The 15769-nt window shown below is 40.3% G+C and overlaps 1 protein-coding gene across 7 annotated transcripts in view; it reads left to right on the forward strand.

The window, feature by feature from the left end:
• KLF7 (Kruppel like factor 7) overlaps positions 1-15763 on the forward strand; it is a 59799-nt gene extending 44036 nt beyond the window's left edge. Inside the window, exons 3-6 of one of the 7 annotated variants that reach the window (XR_004160301.1) lie at positions 1707-1830; positions 8131-8525; positions 9175-9259; positions 10079-13693. Coding sequence is in view for 2 of the 7 variants with exons in the window: in XM_010713480.2 (XP_010711782.1) it covers positions 1707-1830; positions 8131-8182 (176 nt within the window). In the remaining 5 variants the exon portion in view is untranslated. Of the gene's footprint in view, positions 1-1706; positions 1831-8130; positions 13694-15621 lie in introns of those variants that run through there. The other 6 variants (XR_002116596.1, XR_002116594.1, XR_002116595.1 and 3 more) reach the window with 6 other exon arrangements.
• Positions 15764-15769: the final 6 nt, after the last annotated feature.

Genomic DNA, 15769 nt, shown 5'->3' on the forward strand with positions numbered 1-15769 from the left:
TTTTTAAGAAAAAAATCACACCAAAAACCATACAAGTCTGCAGAGCTGACCAGTCAGGCACAGTTTAAGTGTGAGATGGGGTTATTATTTTCTTGTTGGGTATGTCCCTATGGTGGGTTGTGGCACACCATAGAGACATTCAGGCTGGCCTTTCTTGTTTCAGGGACTGAGAGGACAACTTGATATTCTGATGAAGTCTCGCTGGCTGCTGTTCCCTCTTCATTGCTTTACCCAGTGAATCCTTTAATTGAGTTACTGTGCTTAATGTCTGGTAAAGTGGCTCAGCTCCAGTTAACACCTCAGCCCACTCTGCTGTCTGGGGTGGGTGACCATTGTAAAACAGAGCTGCCTTAGCAATAAGATGTCTGCAGACTCACAGTAGAGCATATTTTTATTATTAAGTATTTTGATACAATTTTCTTGACCTCTTAGCTTTTCTTTTTCATTTGGCCTTTCCACTTTGTCACCTTGAAATACATAGGTCTACCATAATGAGATCTCACTTTTTTACCTGCTGAATAGACATGCTAAATATAGAAATCTAAGTCTCTGCACTGAGACATTTGCCTGCTATGGCCAAGAAGAGAGGTCGTACGGATTGCAACTTCAGTTTGGTCAGTGGTTTTTTTTTTTTTTTTTTTTAAGATTGCCTTCTTAGCAATTTTAAGAATAAATAAATAAGTAATAATCCCTTCTCTGTTTATAGTTGCTGGCTTAGGATTTTGGTAGTGCTAGTGATTTCTTGTCAACATTTTATCTCAACTCCCTTCTCTCCTAATGCATCTGCACTGTGCTGACTGTGTGGGGATCAGTGACATTGAATTCCTACAGAAAGAGAAGCAATGGAGGATTTCCTTGTGGGGGCGATGATAAATTTGCATGCACGTGAATACATAATGAGGAAAGGGGGGCACCAGCCCTGGGAGGCTTCCATGAAGAGGTCTGGAGACTCCATGGGTGCTACACCATGGCAGCCTGATTCACAGAGGCTGCTCTTTGTTAGAAGATAGCTAACTGTGAACACAGCAGATCAATCTCGCTTCTGACTTACTGCTGCACCATTTCACTGCTTCAGTGAATCAATATCAATATCTGGGGGGCAGAAAAACAGCTCAGAAAGTTGTTGGGAGCAACTAGAGAAGGTGCAGCTTTAGGTGACTGTGGGCATGGAAACTTGGGGGAGCAGATGCGAGTTTGGCCATGCAAGGGGTGAGCTGCAGCCTGGGAAAAGCATGTGGTGCAGTGGTGGTGGTTGCTGTCAGAAGGTGACAGGGAGAGATGTGACTTGCTCCCACGTGTGGTGTGGTTAGGTATTGGTACAGCTATCACAACTACCAGAGTAATTAGCCAGCAAGAGTTGAGCAAGCTGCAGGGTTGACTGAAAATGAGGCTGTAGCAGCACAGGGCAGAGGATTCTGGGGATGTGCTGAGGGTTTCATTCAAGAGCAGTTAACAAGCTTTGTTAGAAATGGGAAATGAAGTGTAGGGAGAATTTTAACAGATCAACAGAAGCTTAAGCTGGATCCATCCACAGTACAATGCGTCATAAGTCCTAAATTGTTTGAATTGCACTGTGACCTTGATTGTGTGACTGAGTGTGGGCTAACCTGCCTGAGTGGGGAAGGGATGAGGTGGAAGACACGAGACTTGCAAGTGGAATGCTCAGTAATGCTGCTGTGCTGACTCTTCTCTCCTCCCCTTTGCAGGTGAGAAGCCTTACAAGTGCTCGTGGGAAGGGTGCGAGTGGCGTTTTGCACGGAGTGACGAGCTCACGAGGCACTACAGAAAGCACACGGGTGCAAAGCCCTTTAAATGCAACCATTGTGACAGGTAATACAGCCTTCTAATGTGATGTTTAAGCAAAATGTCCTTGTGAGTGGTGTGGAGCTGTCAGACCCTTGGCAACCTGGAGTGGTGAGGCAGCCTGGCCCCTCCATGTCTTGTGTCCCCTTTCCTTAATCCCTCAGCCAAAGGAGGGCACAAAGAAAGGGCTGGATACAAGTCTCACTGGAACCTGCCCATGTTTGTTATGGGCACAGGACTTGATCCATAGGGCAGCTTATTTAAGTACTCTGTAATCAGAATGGAAGTTCAGAAGGCCCCAGACCTGCTGTTATCAAAGTAGGTCCAGAGAGTATCTCCACAGCTTTCCATCTTGTTAGGTCAGTGTCCCTTGAAAAGCAGAGTTCCTTTCCCACCTGCCTCCTTCAAGGGCTACCCCAAGCACCTCTGCTGGCTTCCTGTATGTTGGCAGGGTGCTTCATTTTCAAAAGCACTAAAAAGGACTAATTCAGGCACATCTGACAACTCAAGTTCATGAGATTGAATCAGTGATTGCTGCATATTCCTGCTAATGAGTAAATCTTTTCTCCAGTTCTAAATTTCAACCTTGATGTCTGTTTGATGTGGGAAATACTCTGCCGCCTTGTTTTGAGTGGGCGCAGATTTAAAAGCCTGATAGGTGCCTAGAGCTAGGCTTCTCAAAGAGCTTAATATGCAACAGTCCTCCTCTGGGCACTCAGAAATGAGGGACCAGGTTTGCATGGAGAGCTGGGCACCCAGCAATTCCCACTGAGGGCAGTGGAAGCTGCTGCTTGCAGCCCACTTCTTGCTGTCCTCGCCACTTGAGCTGCTGAATGAAAAAACTCCTCTGAAAAATTGAATTGTCCGTGCTTGGTGCTGAGTGCTTTTGAAAGCTGGGTTCTTTGAATGCAGAAACAAAACCAAGGAAAACCCTCCTCCCTATCCCCAGTCCCGGATGATAAGAAATTAGGGTGGAGCAAAAGCAATTACCGCTGTAATGACTCTTGACAGCACTGACAGGATCGAACAATGAGCACTTCTCCTCATACCCCCCAGCTGGAGGCTGGCAGTGCCCTGGGTAAAACCTGGATGCAGTGTAGAGCAATCAAATAATGTGCTTGCATCTGAACACGTTATCTGGCTAATCCTATTTGTATATATATTTTAGAAGAGACTTAAGAAAATTACCTGTCTTTTTAATGCAGCATTAAGGTTCTCTGCTCTGATAAGAAAACACTGTGTAATACAATAAAGGCTCTAGGAAGCCTCTGGGTACACCGGACCAGCAGAGAACATGCATGGAGAGAGGATGTATGGGACATAAACAAGGGACCCCATCCTTTTGTGGGAAGGAAATTTGATCATTTTCACATCCTGCCTTTCCAAGTGCTTCATCTCCTTGAGCACTCTTCTCCCCTTGTCTCCCTTCTTCCTGCCCTCCTTCTGCCATGGAGAGCTTCCTCTTGGATTAGTTTTTGTCTTAGCCCTGGATTATCCTTTGTTTTCTGAGAATGAGGGATAGGGTAAACCGAATAGGAACCTCTGCAATTGTGCTTTTGTATAAGCACCTCTGTGAATGACGACGTTTATGTTCTGTTTTTTTTTGTGTAAGGCATTTCCTTTCTCTTTTTTCCTCTGAAGAACAGAGTTACCACCCCAGCCCCAGAAGCACACTAACACAAGCAGTGCAAAACTGCAGGATTTCTGAGAATCTTTAGCAGAGATTTAAAGAAATAGTATTTTCAACTCCTCAGTCTCTGTCAGTACCATCAGTTCCATCTTTCAGTACCCTCCCATTTCGTATTTCCCCTTACTATCTGGGTTTTTGTTGTTGGCAGCCAATTCAGTTGCTACAGTGAAGAGATGCAACTGTCTAGTATATCCTCTCTTCCACTGGATCTGCAGATAAAAGAAAACAGGATTCATTGGGAAGTTAAGACTGCAAGTTTGTGCACTAAACTCCATGCACATGCTGTTTATGTGTGGCAGGAGGAGTCAGGCTTAGCTTTACTTTCCCAATCACTTGTTACAAGCTCACAGAATGGCGTTGCCTGTTCTATTGGACCACTCTGCCATACCACTATTTTTCCTTCTTTTCCCATTTATTGATCTCTCCAGTATTGTCTATTGCAGATGTCACTTCAAGTGAGCACTCAAATGTGCATAAGTCTGTCCCTAGCTGTTTAGACAGATGTCTAATGTTGAAGAAGCTTCCTCCTGAGCCAGGGATCCCAGATGGAGAACAGTTTCTTCATATCTGAACTGCTGCCCTCTTCTGCATCCACCTTTATTGACACAAGGTGTGATCACTCCTGCAAACATCCTGGCTTGATAGATCTTAAGGAGCTTTTTGGAGCTACTTTTTGCGATACTGGCATCACAGAATTGTTTGGAAGAGAAGGCCATACCTGGGCAAGTGGAGCATAAAAGTGGTGATTGAAATAGTAAAGGGGACAACTGTACAATTTTGCTTGCAATTCCCTTCCAGTCTATTTTCAGGAGCAGTTGTATCTATTACTTCCTGGCCACCATCACGGGAATATTCATATAATCTCTGTACGAGACAATTCTAAAGCAGAAGAGATTAGATGATGGGATTCTGTTCTGCTGCTGTCCCAGCCCAAGCACTGTGCACCCCACGGATCTCATTGTTAGTTACAGCTGCCAGGCCACCGTTGGTTTAAGTAGCACCATATGTGCTGCAAATGATATGTGGTTTGGTGGCAGCAGGGGGAAAGGAGAATCAGCTGAGGTGGTGCAGAAGGCAGTGTGCAAGTCCCTCGTGCCTTCCAGACACAAGGGTATGCTGTTTATTATCATCCTCCAGGAGCTATTCTCTTCAGAAACACAGGCAGGTTGTGTTTCTCACACAGTGAGAGGCTTTGGCGCTCCAAGGGAAAGAGGATGACAGGGTAGTGGCACTTGCTTGTTACGCCTATGTCCTCTTGGACAGCAAGTTAAGAGTGCGCTTAGCTGGAATGCACAAATCCCACAGCAGGGAATCCACAGCTGGTAAGAAAGATGGCTGAACAGTACATTCTCTTCTCATCATTGTTACCTTCCCTCTTTCTCCTGCAGAGACTTCATTGCTGAGCAGTACTGTGTTGCTAGGGAGACGGAGCAAAAAGAGAAGGGAGACAATTGTGTTTCAGAGTGGGAAAGTTTTGCATTGTGCATCACTGTATGACTTTCAAAATTAGGATATCTTAACCTAGCATAAACTGTCCTTCCTAGGAAGAGCTGCATTAGGGGGGATGATGGGGCCATGTACAGCACACAGTGCTGGTCTAGAACTGGAAGAGGTGCAGAGCCAGAGTTGTGGAGCAAGGTCTAGTCTTGCAGATGGGATGAGGGACTAACAAGCTGCTGCTTCTTAATATATGGGAAAAGGAATTTATCTTGTCAGTTTGTCCTGTGGAGCTTTCTTCACTGCTGGCTCTTGTTCCAGCAGAGAGAAAATGTGCCTACTGCTCAGTAGTGGTTTTTTTTTTTTTCTTGACGTTAGCTGCAGCATTTGATAGAGATTGCTTTACTGTTGAAAATCTACCAGCCTTACCAATAAATAAAGCTAACCAAATTAGTCAGCAGGAGAATGTGAAGAATTCATGTTGTACCATTTTATTAGCAGGAAATTAGCAAAAAATTATGCCATTTTAGTATCTGTAAAAACATTATAGAGCTGAAAAATACCCTGGATACTAATACTATGGTAATTGAAGTGAAACAGTGGCTTAAATTCATATTTTTAACAGGTTTTAATGGGTTGTGACTCTACATACTTTTTCCTGGGATGCATTTCTAATACAATTGGAGAGGAAAAGCCATTCTTGGGTAGTGGTCTTATGACTAGTCCTAGGCTAAAGTGCCAGCTGGTGCATGTCTTTTTGGCAGCCACTCGAGCTGTTGTTTTGTTTTGGCAGCCCTTGCAGCTAGAGCATGCTGCTTTCTCTGTTTAGACTGATGAGAGAAATGTTGGTCCATGGGTGTATTTTGGCACCCTGAGGCTAGAAAATTCTAGCTGTGCTGAGCCTGCTGTGCTGAAAGCCAAGTGCCTGTTGTCAGACCCTCATCTGTGTCTGCACTTCATGCAGGAGCTTGGAGGAATACAGCCACTATCCCATTCTGAAATCTTTATTTTTTGCCATTCTGTTACAGAAAGGTACTAATCCTGTCGTAAGCTGATAGAAATCAGTAGAGAACAGCTGGTTTGAAAGAGCTGTTCTTGTCCTCAGATGATGAGAATCAAGCTTTTCTTGTGAAAGCTGTCTTTTTACAAGGTTTCTTTGTCTTAAGAGTTTACCTTTTGGTGACTCATCTTTGTATAGATGGAGACGGATGCTTGTGCAGCACAGTGCTGCCAGCAAGACAGAAAAGATTCCCTAACTATTTAAAACCTCTTCATTTTCATTAGTTCTTCAATTTCTTAGCCTTTTTTCTGGTTACGATTTTTATTGTCTGGGTGTTTGCCTTTAGATTGAGGTCACTTTTGTTTTATTTTCTTTGACTATGTAGTTGAATTTATTTTTACATTCTTTCTGAAAAATAAAGAATACTGAGCTACTGCCTTTTAGAAAATAGACTTACTGCCCATTTGTAAGCTATGTAGATTCTCACAGTTAGCCATTAGTATATTCTCCTAACTGGTATTTCATAATTCTGTATTCTAAATTTGTGGGGCAGTGAAAAGACATTGTAGGCAAATCAGTTCTGGAGATAGTTTCTCATTATGTCCTCAGAGCCTACAAAAACAATTTATTCAAAAGCCATAGATGTGTCTTTTTGTGTGATATTTATAATGAATGTTTCTTGCTCTTGCTAAAAATAAACGTGCCAGTGTCTTATGGCTTAGGATGGAAAGAAAGCAAGCCAAGATTTACAGGGAACTTGGAAACCTCCCATTTTTGAGTGTTCAACTTGAAGAGTGTAGTAGAAGTTCAATTTATTAGGATGTCTCTGCACTGCCTGACAGTTGAGCTCCATCTTAAGGCTTCAGGCTAGGCAGCCAGAACCACTGTCTGCTTGTCCACCAGTTTGTTCCCTGTTGATATACATACCTTTATTGTGATAGTGAGTATGAACTGGGTTGGTGCATTTAATCTCATTTCTAATGGGCATGGAGTTGGAAAAATATTCTTGCTTACTGTCAGCCTTGATAAAATGGAATTTCTATTGACTGATAGAGAAGAAAAGCGCCTGAGACCGCCTGGTCAATGAGAATATGTTAGTGATGTGAAGTCCCAGATTTTGGGCTGCAGTTCGTGCTGGTGTGAGTTCCCTGCAGCATGTCTTCTACAAGGCAGTTGCTTTAGAATGGTAATTCCTGATTAACTCTTTGGGGTTGCTCTTCTCTGGTAGAGTGTTCTATTCTGAGTATGTTAACTCACTTTCCCAAGTGGATTAAGTAATTTCAAAAGAAGGCAGTCATAAGCCTTTAGAGAGGGAGTTTATCAAGAATAGATGCTTCATTTCAAATTCATGCCCTACCTTATCCTTAATTATCTGCATGTTTAGATCAACCCTAAAAGGGAACTACTTCTCTAGGGTTGCAGTTCTAAGACTGTCTCCTCTAAGACTGAATCCTTTTACATGTTCAGAATACTATTTTGCATGAGGAGATGGAGGAATGATGGCTTTGCGGATGAAGAAACTGAAAGTGGAAGTCCTGGCTGTTTAATTCTTGTGATTTACAATTTTCTTGCCTTTCTCTGTCTCAATTTTCACGTTTACAAGATGGGTTTAATAATAACTTGTCTTATCTCAACATAATTCAGGGGGATAGCATTCATCAGCATCCACATACTACCACTGAGATTCCCTAGGGAGAAAAGGAAAGATACATAGCCTGAATGATTTCCAGCCCATGAGCTTTGAACCATTTTCTTTCCAATTTGGAGTTAAAAATGGGAATTTAGTTTTTGAAACTTATGTTGGTGTTTATTAAAGGTAGTGGTTTTTTAAACTGGTTTTGCTAAGTAAAACTGACTTGTTTTATATTTCACCATATGCACACGCACTGACACTAAATATTTGATTTTGTCCTGCAGATGCATATATGAGCACACTTTCCTGGTATTTCATGCAGTGAAAGAGGAGGAAGGAAAGAAACAGTGAAAAGAGGAGAATAGTCTATTTAGCTTTCAGAGCATAGTTGGCCATCTGTGGTCATTGTGGTGAATCACACAGAGTTTGGTGGTGATAATCTAAAGAACAGTTCTAAACCAGTATAAATATTTCCTCTTGTATATAAAGAGGGAGGAGCAGGAACCAGCTTTTTGTTTTTCTTCTCCCCAAATCTTTATTTCATTTGACACTTGGTTTATTTTGCAGGTGTTTTTCCAGGTCTGATCACCTTGCCCTCCACATGAAGAGGCACATCTAAGTATCTGTCAGCTTGGCATGGATGACATCTGAGCTAAGTGTTGTGAGATGAAAGTGGAACTCAAGTTATAATGTGCTGCCTTGCAAGAGAAGAGAACTCTATACATGTAACCCTCTGTACAGAGACCACACACTCACACTGTCATACACCCAGTTATACTTCAATACATCCATTGGTTCTCTATGCCTTGCCCCAGCTGGATGGGAGAAGATGCAGGCGAGGAAATGCTGTAGAGGTGAAGTCAATGAGAAGGAACAATTGCTTACAGTACTTCGTCTCTCTTGGATTTGTTTCCTGGTTTTGCCAATGGAAAACAAAGGAAATGGAGGAGGCTTCCCTGCAGGTGGACGGCAGTAGGAGGGGCTTATTTAACTTGCTTCTCAGTGCAACTCAATAGGAGAAAATGTCGTCTTGAAGTTGCATATTTGTAGCACTAACTTTCTTTTTAAATAGATGGGGGGAAAACAATGACCTAGAAAACCAAATCCCAGTTTGGTAGCCAAATTAACCTCGTGGTTCATTTGTTCTTTGTCTGAGGATTCCTAATGTTCAATGCATCAGACTTTTCACAGACACTTTGACCTGTCTTGGTTTTTGTTCTTCTTCCTAGAACTGAGCTATTGAGATCCATTTAAGTCAATACCAGTAGCCTTAATGGCAGTAGACTGTGGAGTGACACTTGTTACACAAATATCCTCTCTTTGGCCTGAGTTTATGTAGACTTCACGGAGGACTATATATATATTTTTTTCGTTCTTGTTTTTGTTTTAATTTTTGTTTTGGCTATTGCACAAGATATGCACTAGGGACGCTGGAAGCTGCTGCCATGATGGCTAAGTGGCCAAGGGATAAACTCTGAGAAACAGCATCTAATATCTCTGTAGGCCTCACCTTATTGCCATAGCTAGAACTTCTTGTTTATTTGTTGAATGAAAACTTTAAAAGCTTATTTGGAAGCTTAAACCTTTTTTTCTCTTTTCTCTACGAACAAGTGATCTTCAGAACTCCTTGTCCTCACCTGGATATCGGTCTGGGATTGGCCACACAGGCATGACTACAGGATTCCTTCCACATCATGTGAGCATGTTAGCCACAACTCACAGTGACTTAGTGATGAATTATGTTGCTTTGTCTTGCAGTTCTTCTAATAACCAATTTAAAACATTAGACTTTTGTTTGGGTAAAGAGCACCTGCAGACATTTTAATTTAAACTTGATGTTTTTCGAACATCTTACACACAAACAAGCCAAAAATCCTGCTCCAGTCTCTGAGTGGGAAATAGAGAACTTCTTCCAAGTACAATGGCTTCATTCAGCATTAGCCTTTTAAAGAAATTATGAAAGTCCTCCTTTACCATTCATCAAGTTGATGCTGTAGCCTGCTCCTATGTGTAACAGTGTAAACAGTGAAGGAAGGGTTGGGTTTTACGTACAGCAGTGAGACTCTTCTGAATGACTGATCTAAAGTGGTAATAACCTTGAGGCCCATTTTGGCCTACTGTGTGAACCATCAAGGGAGAGTGAAGGTCTCATGCTCACCCTTCAGTCCTATTGATAATTTGATTTTGTTGGGCACAAAGTGGATTAAAGTCTTTGTTACAAAACAAACAAAAAAACATCTTACAATAACTCATGTTTGAAACTATTTGGCGCTGGCCCTGACTCCAAAGACTGCATTTAGGACCATAAAGATGGCTTGTGCAAGCAGGCGTGTGGTCATTAGATTGTATACTTCGTATATTCTGGGACCATCTCTAAAGGATGTGTCTAAAAATTAAACAAAATGGTGCATGGTCCACAAATGGTTGCTGCTCTTTTATACTGTATTAGCCAGCTGCCCTTCTTTGACTGTTTTGACAATTGACTGTTAAATATTTCCCTTAATTCATGTTTTAGGAGTTGAAACTATACTCTTGGGGAAAAAGAACAAACAAGAAACTCAATAGATGTTTAAGAGCTGTCATCGGGATCCTTGGCACTTGAATTCTCAGAATTTTGCAACCTTTGGTTCCAGTGAGAGATTGAATTTACTCAAAAGATGCTGGTTTTCCTCACAGTTCTTGCAAAGCACTGTGACTGTCAACTGAATGCTTTTGGGACAGGAGGGAAATACAATGTCTGGCCCATATGGCATGAAATATGGACCAAAATCTAACCATCTTTTAGGGGCAATGATGTAACATTCATGATAAGAGAGGGAGAGAGAGAGCAAAAGTGAGTGTGAGGAAAAGAAAGGAATGAGAAAGAAAGAAAATTGAGTTTATTCCAAAGATTTAAAACTAACCATGCTATATATGTGGAGCACTGCTTGCTGACAATCTTGTATTTCTCTGCTTCTGTGTTTGCATACTTTTTATGACCATTCCACCCAGCTGTTCTACTGGGACTGAGGGCCCTAGAATTCAATTTGTATTGGAATATATGGAGCATCCTGCCAGATGTCTAATGGAAACTGAAACTGCAGCTGTGTGAAACTGTAGAACATCCAGTCAGTGCATTGCATTAGATAAAGGTCAACAGAATCCTAGAGTTTCATTACTGTAGCATCCTAAAGTATATGCTCTCAAACTCACTGCTATGGTACTCTTTGGCTGTGAACCTGCATAAATATCTTTCCTTGACCTCTGAACACACTTGCCCTTAGACATGCTAACAGTAGCCTACAAATCATAGTTATTAAGTGTCAGTTTAAGTACCAGTTACTCCAATTTTCGTTTTGGTCTTGTTGATGTCTCATTTAAATATGGCAGAACAAGGGCCCCATGGAAAACAAACAAACATGCTGAAATATATGATTATTTTGTTCTGAAGACATGCTTACATTTAAATCCTGGGTCTATCTAGCTATAAAATCATAGAAGGAAAGAGGATAAGAGACTTAACCAGATTTTAGACTTAACAGGCTCTTTCTGCTGCAGGTCTTGAACTCTGAAGTCAAATTTTGGGCTTTGAGACCGTCTTTTCAGTTTCTTAAGGGACGTGTTTTTCACATGTATGTGTTGTGTATTCTGTCTGTCTCTGCACTTCAGTTTTTGGGTTCTCATTTGCAAGTGTCTTAGTCATTACTAAAATTTCAAACCTTAGCTTGTATTTTGTAGGAGTCTCCATTTTGGAAAGGCACATTCCAAGAGTCATTTTTTACAATGTCAGCTTTTCTTTCCTTGCAGATATTTCAAGCTGTACACTTCAAACCTGAGTAATGCATTATAGCTAGATCCTTTTTGGCCTGTATCCCCTTGCTAAAGTTCATATATTCATATAAAGTTAATATTCTCTATTTATAAATTATGAGTAGAAATAGGTTAATAAGGAAAGGCAAATCCATTCTATAGGTCTTCTTTGGAAGCAAAACTATAAATAGATGATTTGGTAACAGCAGAACAGCAGCCAGGTATTTCTGGCTTTTCCGAAGACGTTCAAATGTGATTTCCAAGGCCATGGAGCTGTAGAATGAGAGCAAATTGAGACAAATATCACAGAAAATAGTATGCATGGAAGAAATGTCACCTTTTGTGAATAATAAATAGCATTTTGGAGCAGAGCATAGAATCAATCATAGGAGAATGCAGGTGGGAGGGGAGCTCCAGAGGCCATCTCAGCCAACCTTTAACTAGAGCTGGGTGCTCACGGCTGTGTCCAGTCAATTTTTCCATGCTACCAAGGATGAAAATTTTGCAGCTACTCCGTATAAGCTGGTCTGGTATTTGACCACTTAAATGGTTAAAAAAACAACAAAAAAATTGAAAGATAAATCTGTATGTCAAGTAGGAATTTCCCATGTTCCAACTTGCTTGCTGTCGCTTTTACAGTGCACTGATACAAACAGTCTGGCTTCATTTTCTCCACCATCTCTGTAGGGTGTTTGTAAACAGCAATAAGATCTACCCTTTTCTCTTCCTAAGATTTAACTCTGTCCACAGCCCCTGTTCAACTGTCATGTGCTCTGGCTCCTGATCTCCTGGGTGGAGCTCTGCTAGACTTGCTTCACTATCTCATTAATTTTCTTGTAAGGGGAGATGAAAACTGGACAGAATGTTCTGGATGAAGATGTACTTTATATGTGATGGTGTTGAAAAGTCATTTAGAAAGTACGAGTATCAAGATTTTTCTAGTCAGATTTACTAAATTTATTAATTATGTTTATGGAAATACATTTTTTTTTATACTGCCAGGTTGAGGCCTGGCAAGCAAAAATCTGTCTTTTCTAACACAATCATTGCTTTTTTACCTTAAACTGGAAAAATGTTGTCACTCATATCAAACAAGGAGATGTATTTTAGTCACTTTTTAGAACAAAGCAACACTTCAGTGCATGTTTGTTCTGCTGTTTCTTCCCCCTTAGGAGAAAAGCAACCTAAAACATCATGGGTATTTTATAAAGAATGGCTTAACAGGTTTAGAGAGTCAGTTATTTTTCATTGTCTCAGAATTTCTCTCTTTCATGAGCCATTATTCAGTCTAGAAAATTATTTCACCTGGATAGACTAGGCAAAGGAACAAAAGAAATCTTATTTCCAGGACTGAAATTTATTCGTTGTCTTGGACAAAGCCCTGACCAGTCTGATTTAAGTGAACTGTTTTTTAAGTTGAGGGTAGGATTAAGAAACCTCCAGAGGTACCTTCCAACATTAATATTTCTTTGTTTCTGTGATTCATATCAGAGCCCTCTCTAATTAAATGTGTAATGGTTATAGTTCTTTTTAGTCTTGCTCCAGCAGAGCAGACTGTAGAATGGGCCTGTAGGATTCTTCTCGAACTCTGATAGTTTCATCCTTATTACCTGTGTTTCTTCATGAGGAAGATGAAAAAAATCTTGAAGCAGCAAAAAACAACTTAGCAAAGCAGTTTGAAGGAATATCTTATCATGAGATGTGTCACAGCTGCAGGGACCAACTAAAGATTGTGGAAACATGTTTGTTAGCCTGGAAGACCCATGTTATGTCTCCAAAATGATTCCTAGTACCTGAAATCTCTGCCAACTTATATTTCTATAGAAGTGAATAATAAAACCTTTTCTTCCTTTTCCATTCTTACTTGCCTCAGATATTTTGGATTTGGGTTTATTGTATTACTAAAATAGCACATTTTCACATAATACCCGGAAAACACTGACCAAACATGGATCAGATAGAAGAACCTGAATGCAAGAAGAGCCTTCAGTCCCCTGATTTTTGGAACTGTTTTACCTTCAGGTCTGAAAAAAATAATCACAAAGGTGTGGCTAAAGTGGAGTTGAATAATTGCAGTGATTGAGTGTATTTTATCTATGACCTTTTTGATATTTACAGAATCAGGCTTTCTTCTTCATTTTATCTGGCTTTAGACAATTTGGGCTTTTTTAGCCATCTCTAGCACAAAGGTTGTTCCTCCTGTTCAGCATTCTTCATTCATCTGTGTGCAGAAGAGGTCATAATTAGTGCTTTTGACAAAACTGATGAAAATCCAACTGTCTTAAGGGTTTCCTTTTGTCTCTCTTTCCATTAAGGTGTCAAAATCTTTAAATTAAAAAAATAAAAACAGAGGATCATTTTTACGTAATTTAATGTTACCTGGCTAGCATCCAGTTAATCAAGGGCTTTTATTCTTGATTTTATTCAGGACGTAGCACATCTAAACATTTCGTCCAGCAAGACTGTTTTTAAGCTTTTGTATTTCTAGGTGACGCCTTTAACCCAACACTTTTTGAAATACTTTCTGCTGATTCCAGATAGAGTTGCACTTGCAAAGGTCACCACATATCAAGAATAAAAACAGTGCTTGACTAACTCTGTGGTTTTGGCTTGAAAAATAAAAATTATTTCCTCCCAAGATTTTACAGATGCTCATAGCCAAATCTTGCCTGTCTTTCATGCACATAAAGTCTACACCTTATTGAATGATTATTTCCAGATCAAGCCTAGGTACTTTTCTTCCTTGTGGCACATTTGCATCTGTTTTTATTGATAGTTTAGAGTCAATTATTGCAGTCTTCCTCCTCCACAGATCTACGCTGGCTTCAACAGCAAGATTTAGCATCACAAGAACTGAAGGGTCTGGCCTATTGGGTACTAAGATCTGTCTCATACAGTTGAGACTTTCCTCCTCCCTTAGAGGAAGAGGTCCAAGACGTACTATATAAGTTATATATATAATGACATAGTTGTATATATAAGTTATATATATAAAAATGTGGAGATGGTGGGGTAGGCTGCCTTTATCACCTCAAAAATGAGTTTCCCTACCAGAAAGCTTTCAAATGCAGGTGTCATTTTCAAACAGGGTTTTATAGTTTTCCTTATGCTTGTTAATGGTATTTTTGGTGTGATAGTGGAAGTGGAAACTCTTCACAATTTTCCAAATGAAAGCTTTGATGATTTTTTTTACGTGCTTTGGTCCTGACTTCTATATACTGCCAGAAAACAGGTTCTCTGTCTCTGTGTGAGTGTGGCAGTACAACAGTCCACTGTATATACCTACACAGAAGAGGAAACTGAGCTACTGACTTACAGTGTGTAGTAGCCAACCGTGCCTATTGCTTTGATTTATGGAGGGCACTTAATGTTGCCACTGCATTTTAGGAATCATTTCAGCTTTTGTAGGAAAGTTTTCAACAATTCGGGGGAATACATGTTGCTGTGTACTGTGAATGGATAGGCTGCAAACTGGGGGTTGGGAGGGGAGGTAGGAAGGGAGGGAGATGTGGGCTTAGCATGTACACACTGAAAATGAACTAGAATGGACAGAAAGGTGACAATTTTAGCCTTTATTATTGGGCTTCTTGGGGAAATAAAAAAGCTAACTTGCAGTCCCTGAAAGGCCTGTTGGCTGAAGGGTTGATCTTTATATTTTAGAACATGCATTTTCCTATCTCACTGTATTTTAAAAACCAGGCCTGTCAGAATCTGGAAGTAGATCAAAACACTGGTTTGCACACTACTTTGTTTCCAAGGCCATGTCTCTACCAGGGAAGTTGCTCTCTATTGAAACATCAGTCTAGTTAAGATCACTTTGTAGATGCACTCAGTACTCATTTGCCTAGACTATATTTGCATTGGCATCTTATGCAGTTAAGCTAAAGTGTAAGAAACAATTAAACCAGTTAAGATAATACAAGAAGGTTCTTGCACCAATTTAAGTGTATGGTTTTGTAGTCGCTGCATATAAACCATGACAGCTTTTCTCTTAGAAACAAGGCCTTAGTTTAGCATGTCTGCTCATCTGAATTGGAAAAATAATAATGCAGGCTGTGAATTTTTTTATTGCTTTGCAAAATGGCCTGTTTTCTTACTTATCCTTTAAAATCTTTCTTTCTCTCTACTTCACATTAGATTTTTGTTTGGGGGATTTTTTTTTTAGCAACAACAATAAAAAGTATGAATGCTCCTGATTTAAAAATAAATAAATATATATATATATTGCTTGAAGGACTTTCATTTTGCACTATATTTTTCTTTTACCAGATGTGTCTGACAAGTGCATTTTGGAGATGCCCTCGGTCACGTTCTCTCAGGCCAACTCTGGTATTTCTAATATATCACAGAAGTACCCAATCTTGTAGCCCTCAGTTCTGCCTTTTTTTGACATTTTATTTTTTTTAGGCTTTTTATA

This window comes from Meleagris gallopavo, chromosome 7, assembly GCF_000146605.3.
Source record: "Meleagris gallopavo isolate NT-WF06-2002-E0010 breed Aviagen turkey brand Nicholas breeding stock chromosome 7, Turkey_5.1, whole genome shotgun sequence".
In the NCBI taxonomy this organism is placed as follows: Eukaryota; Metazoa; Chordata; class Aves; order Galliformes; family Phasianidae; genus Meleagris; species Meleagris gallopavo.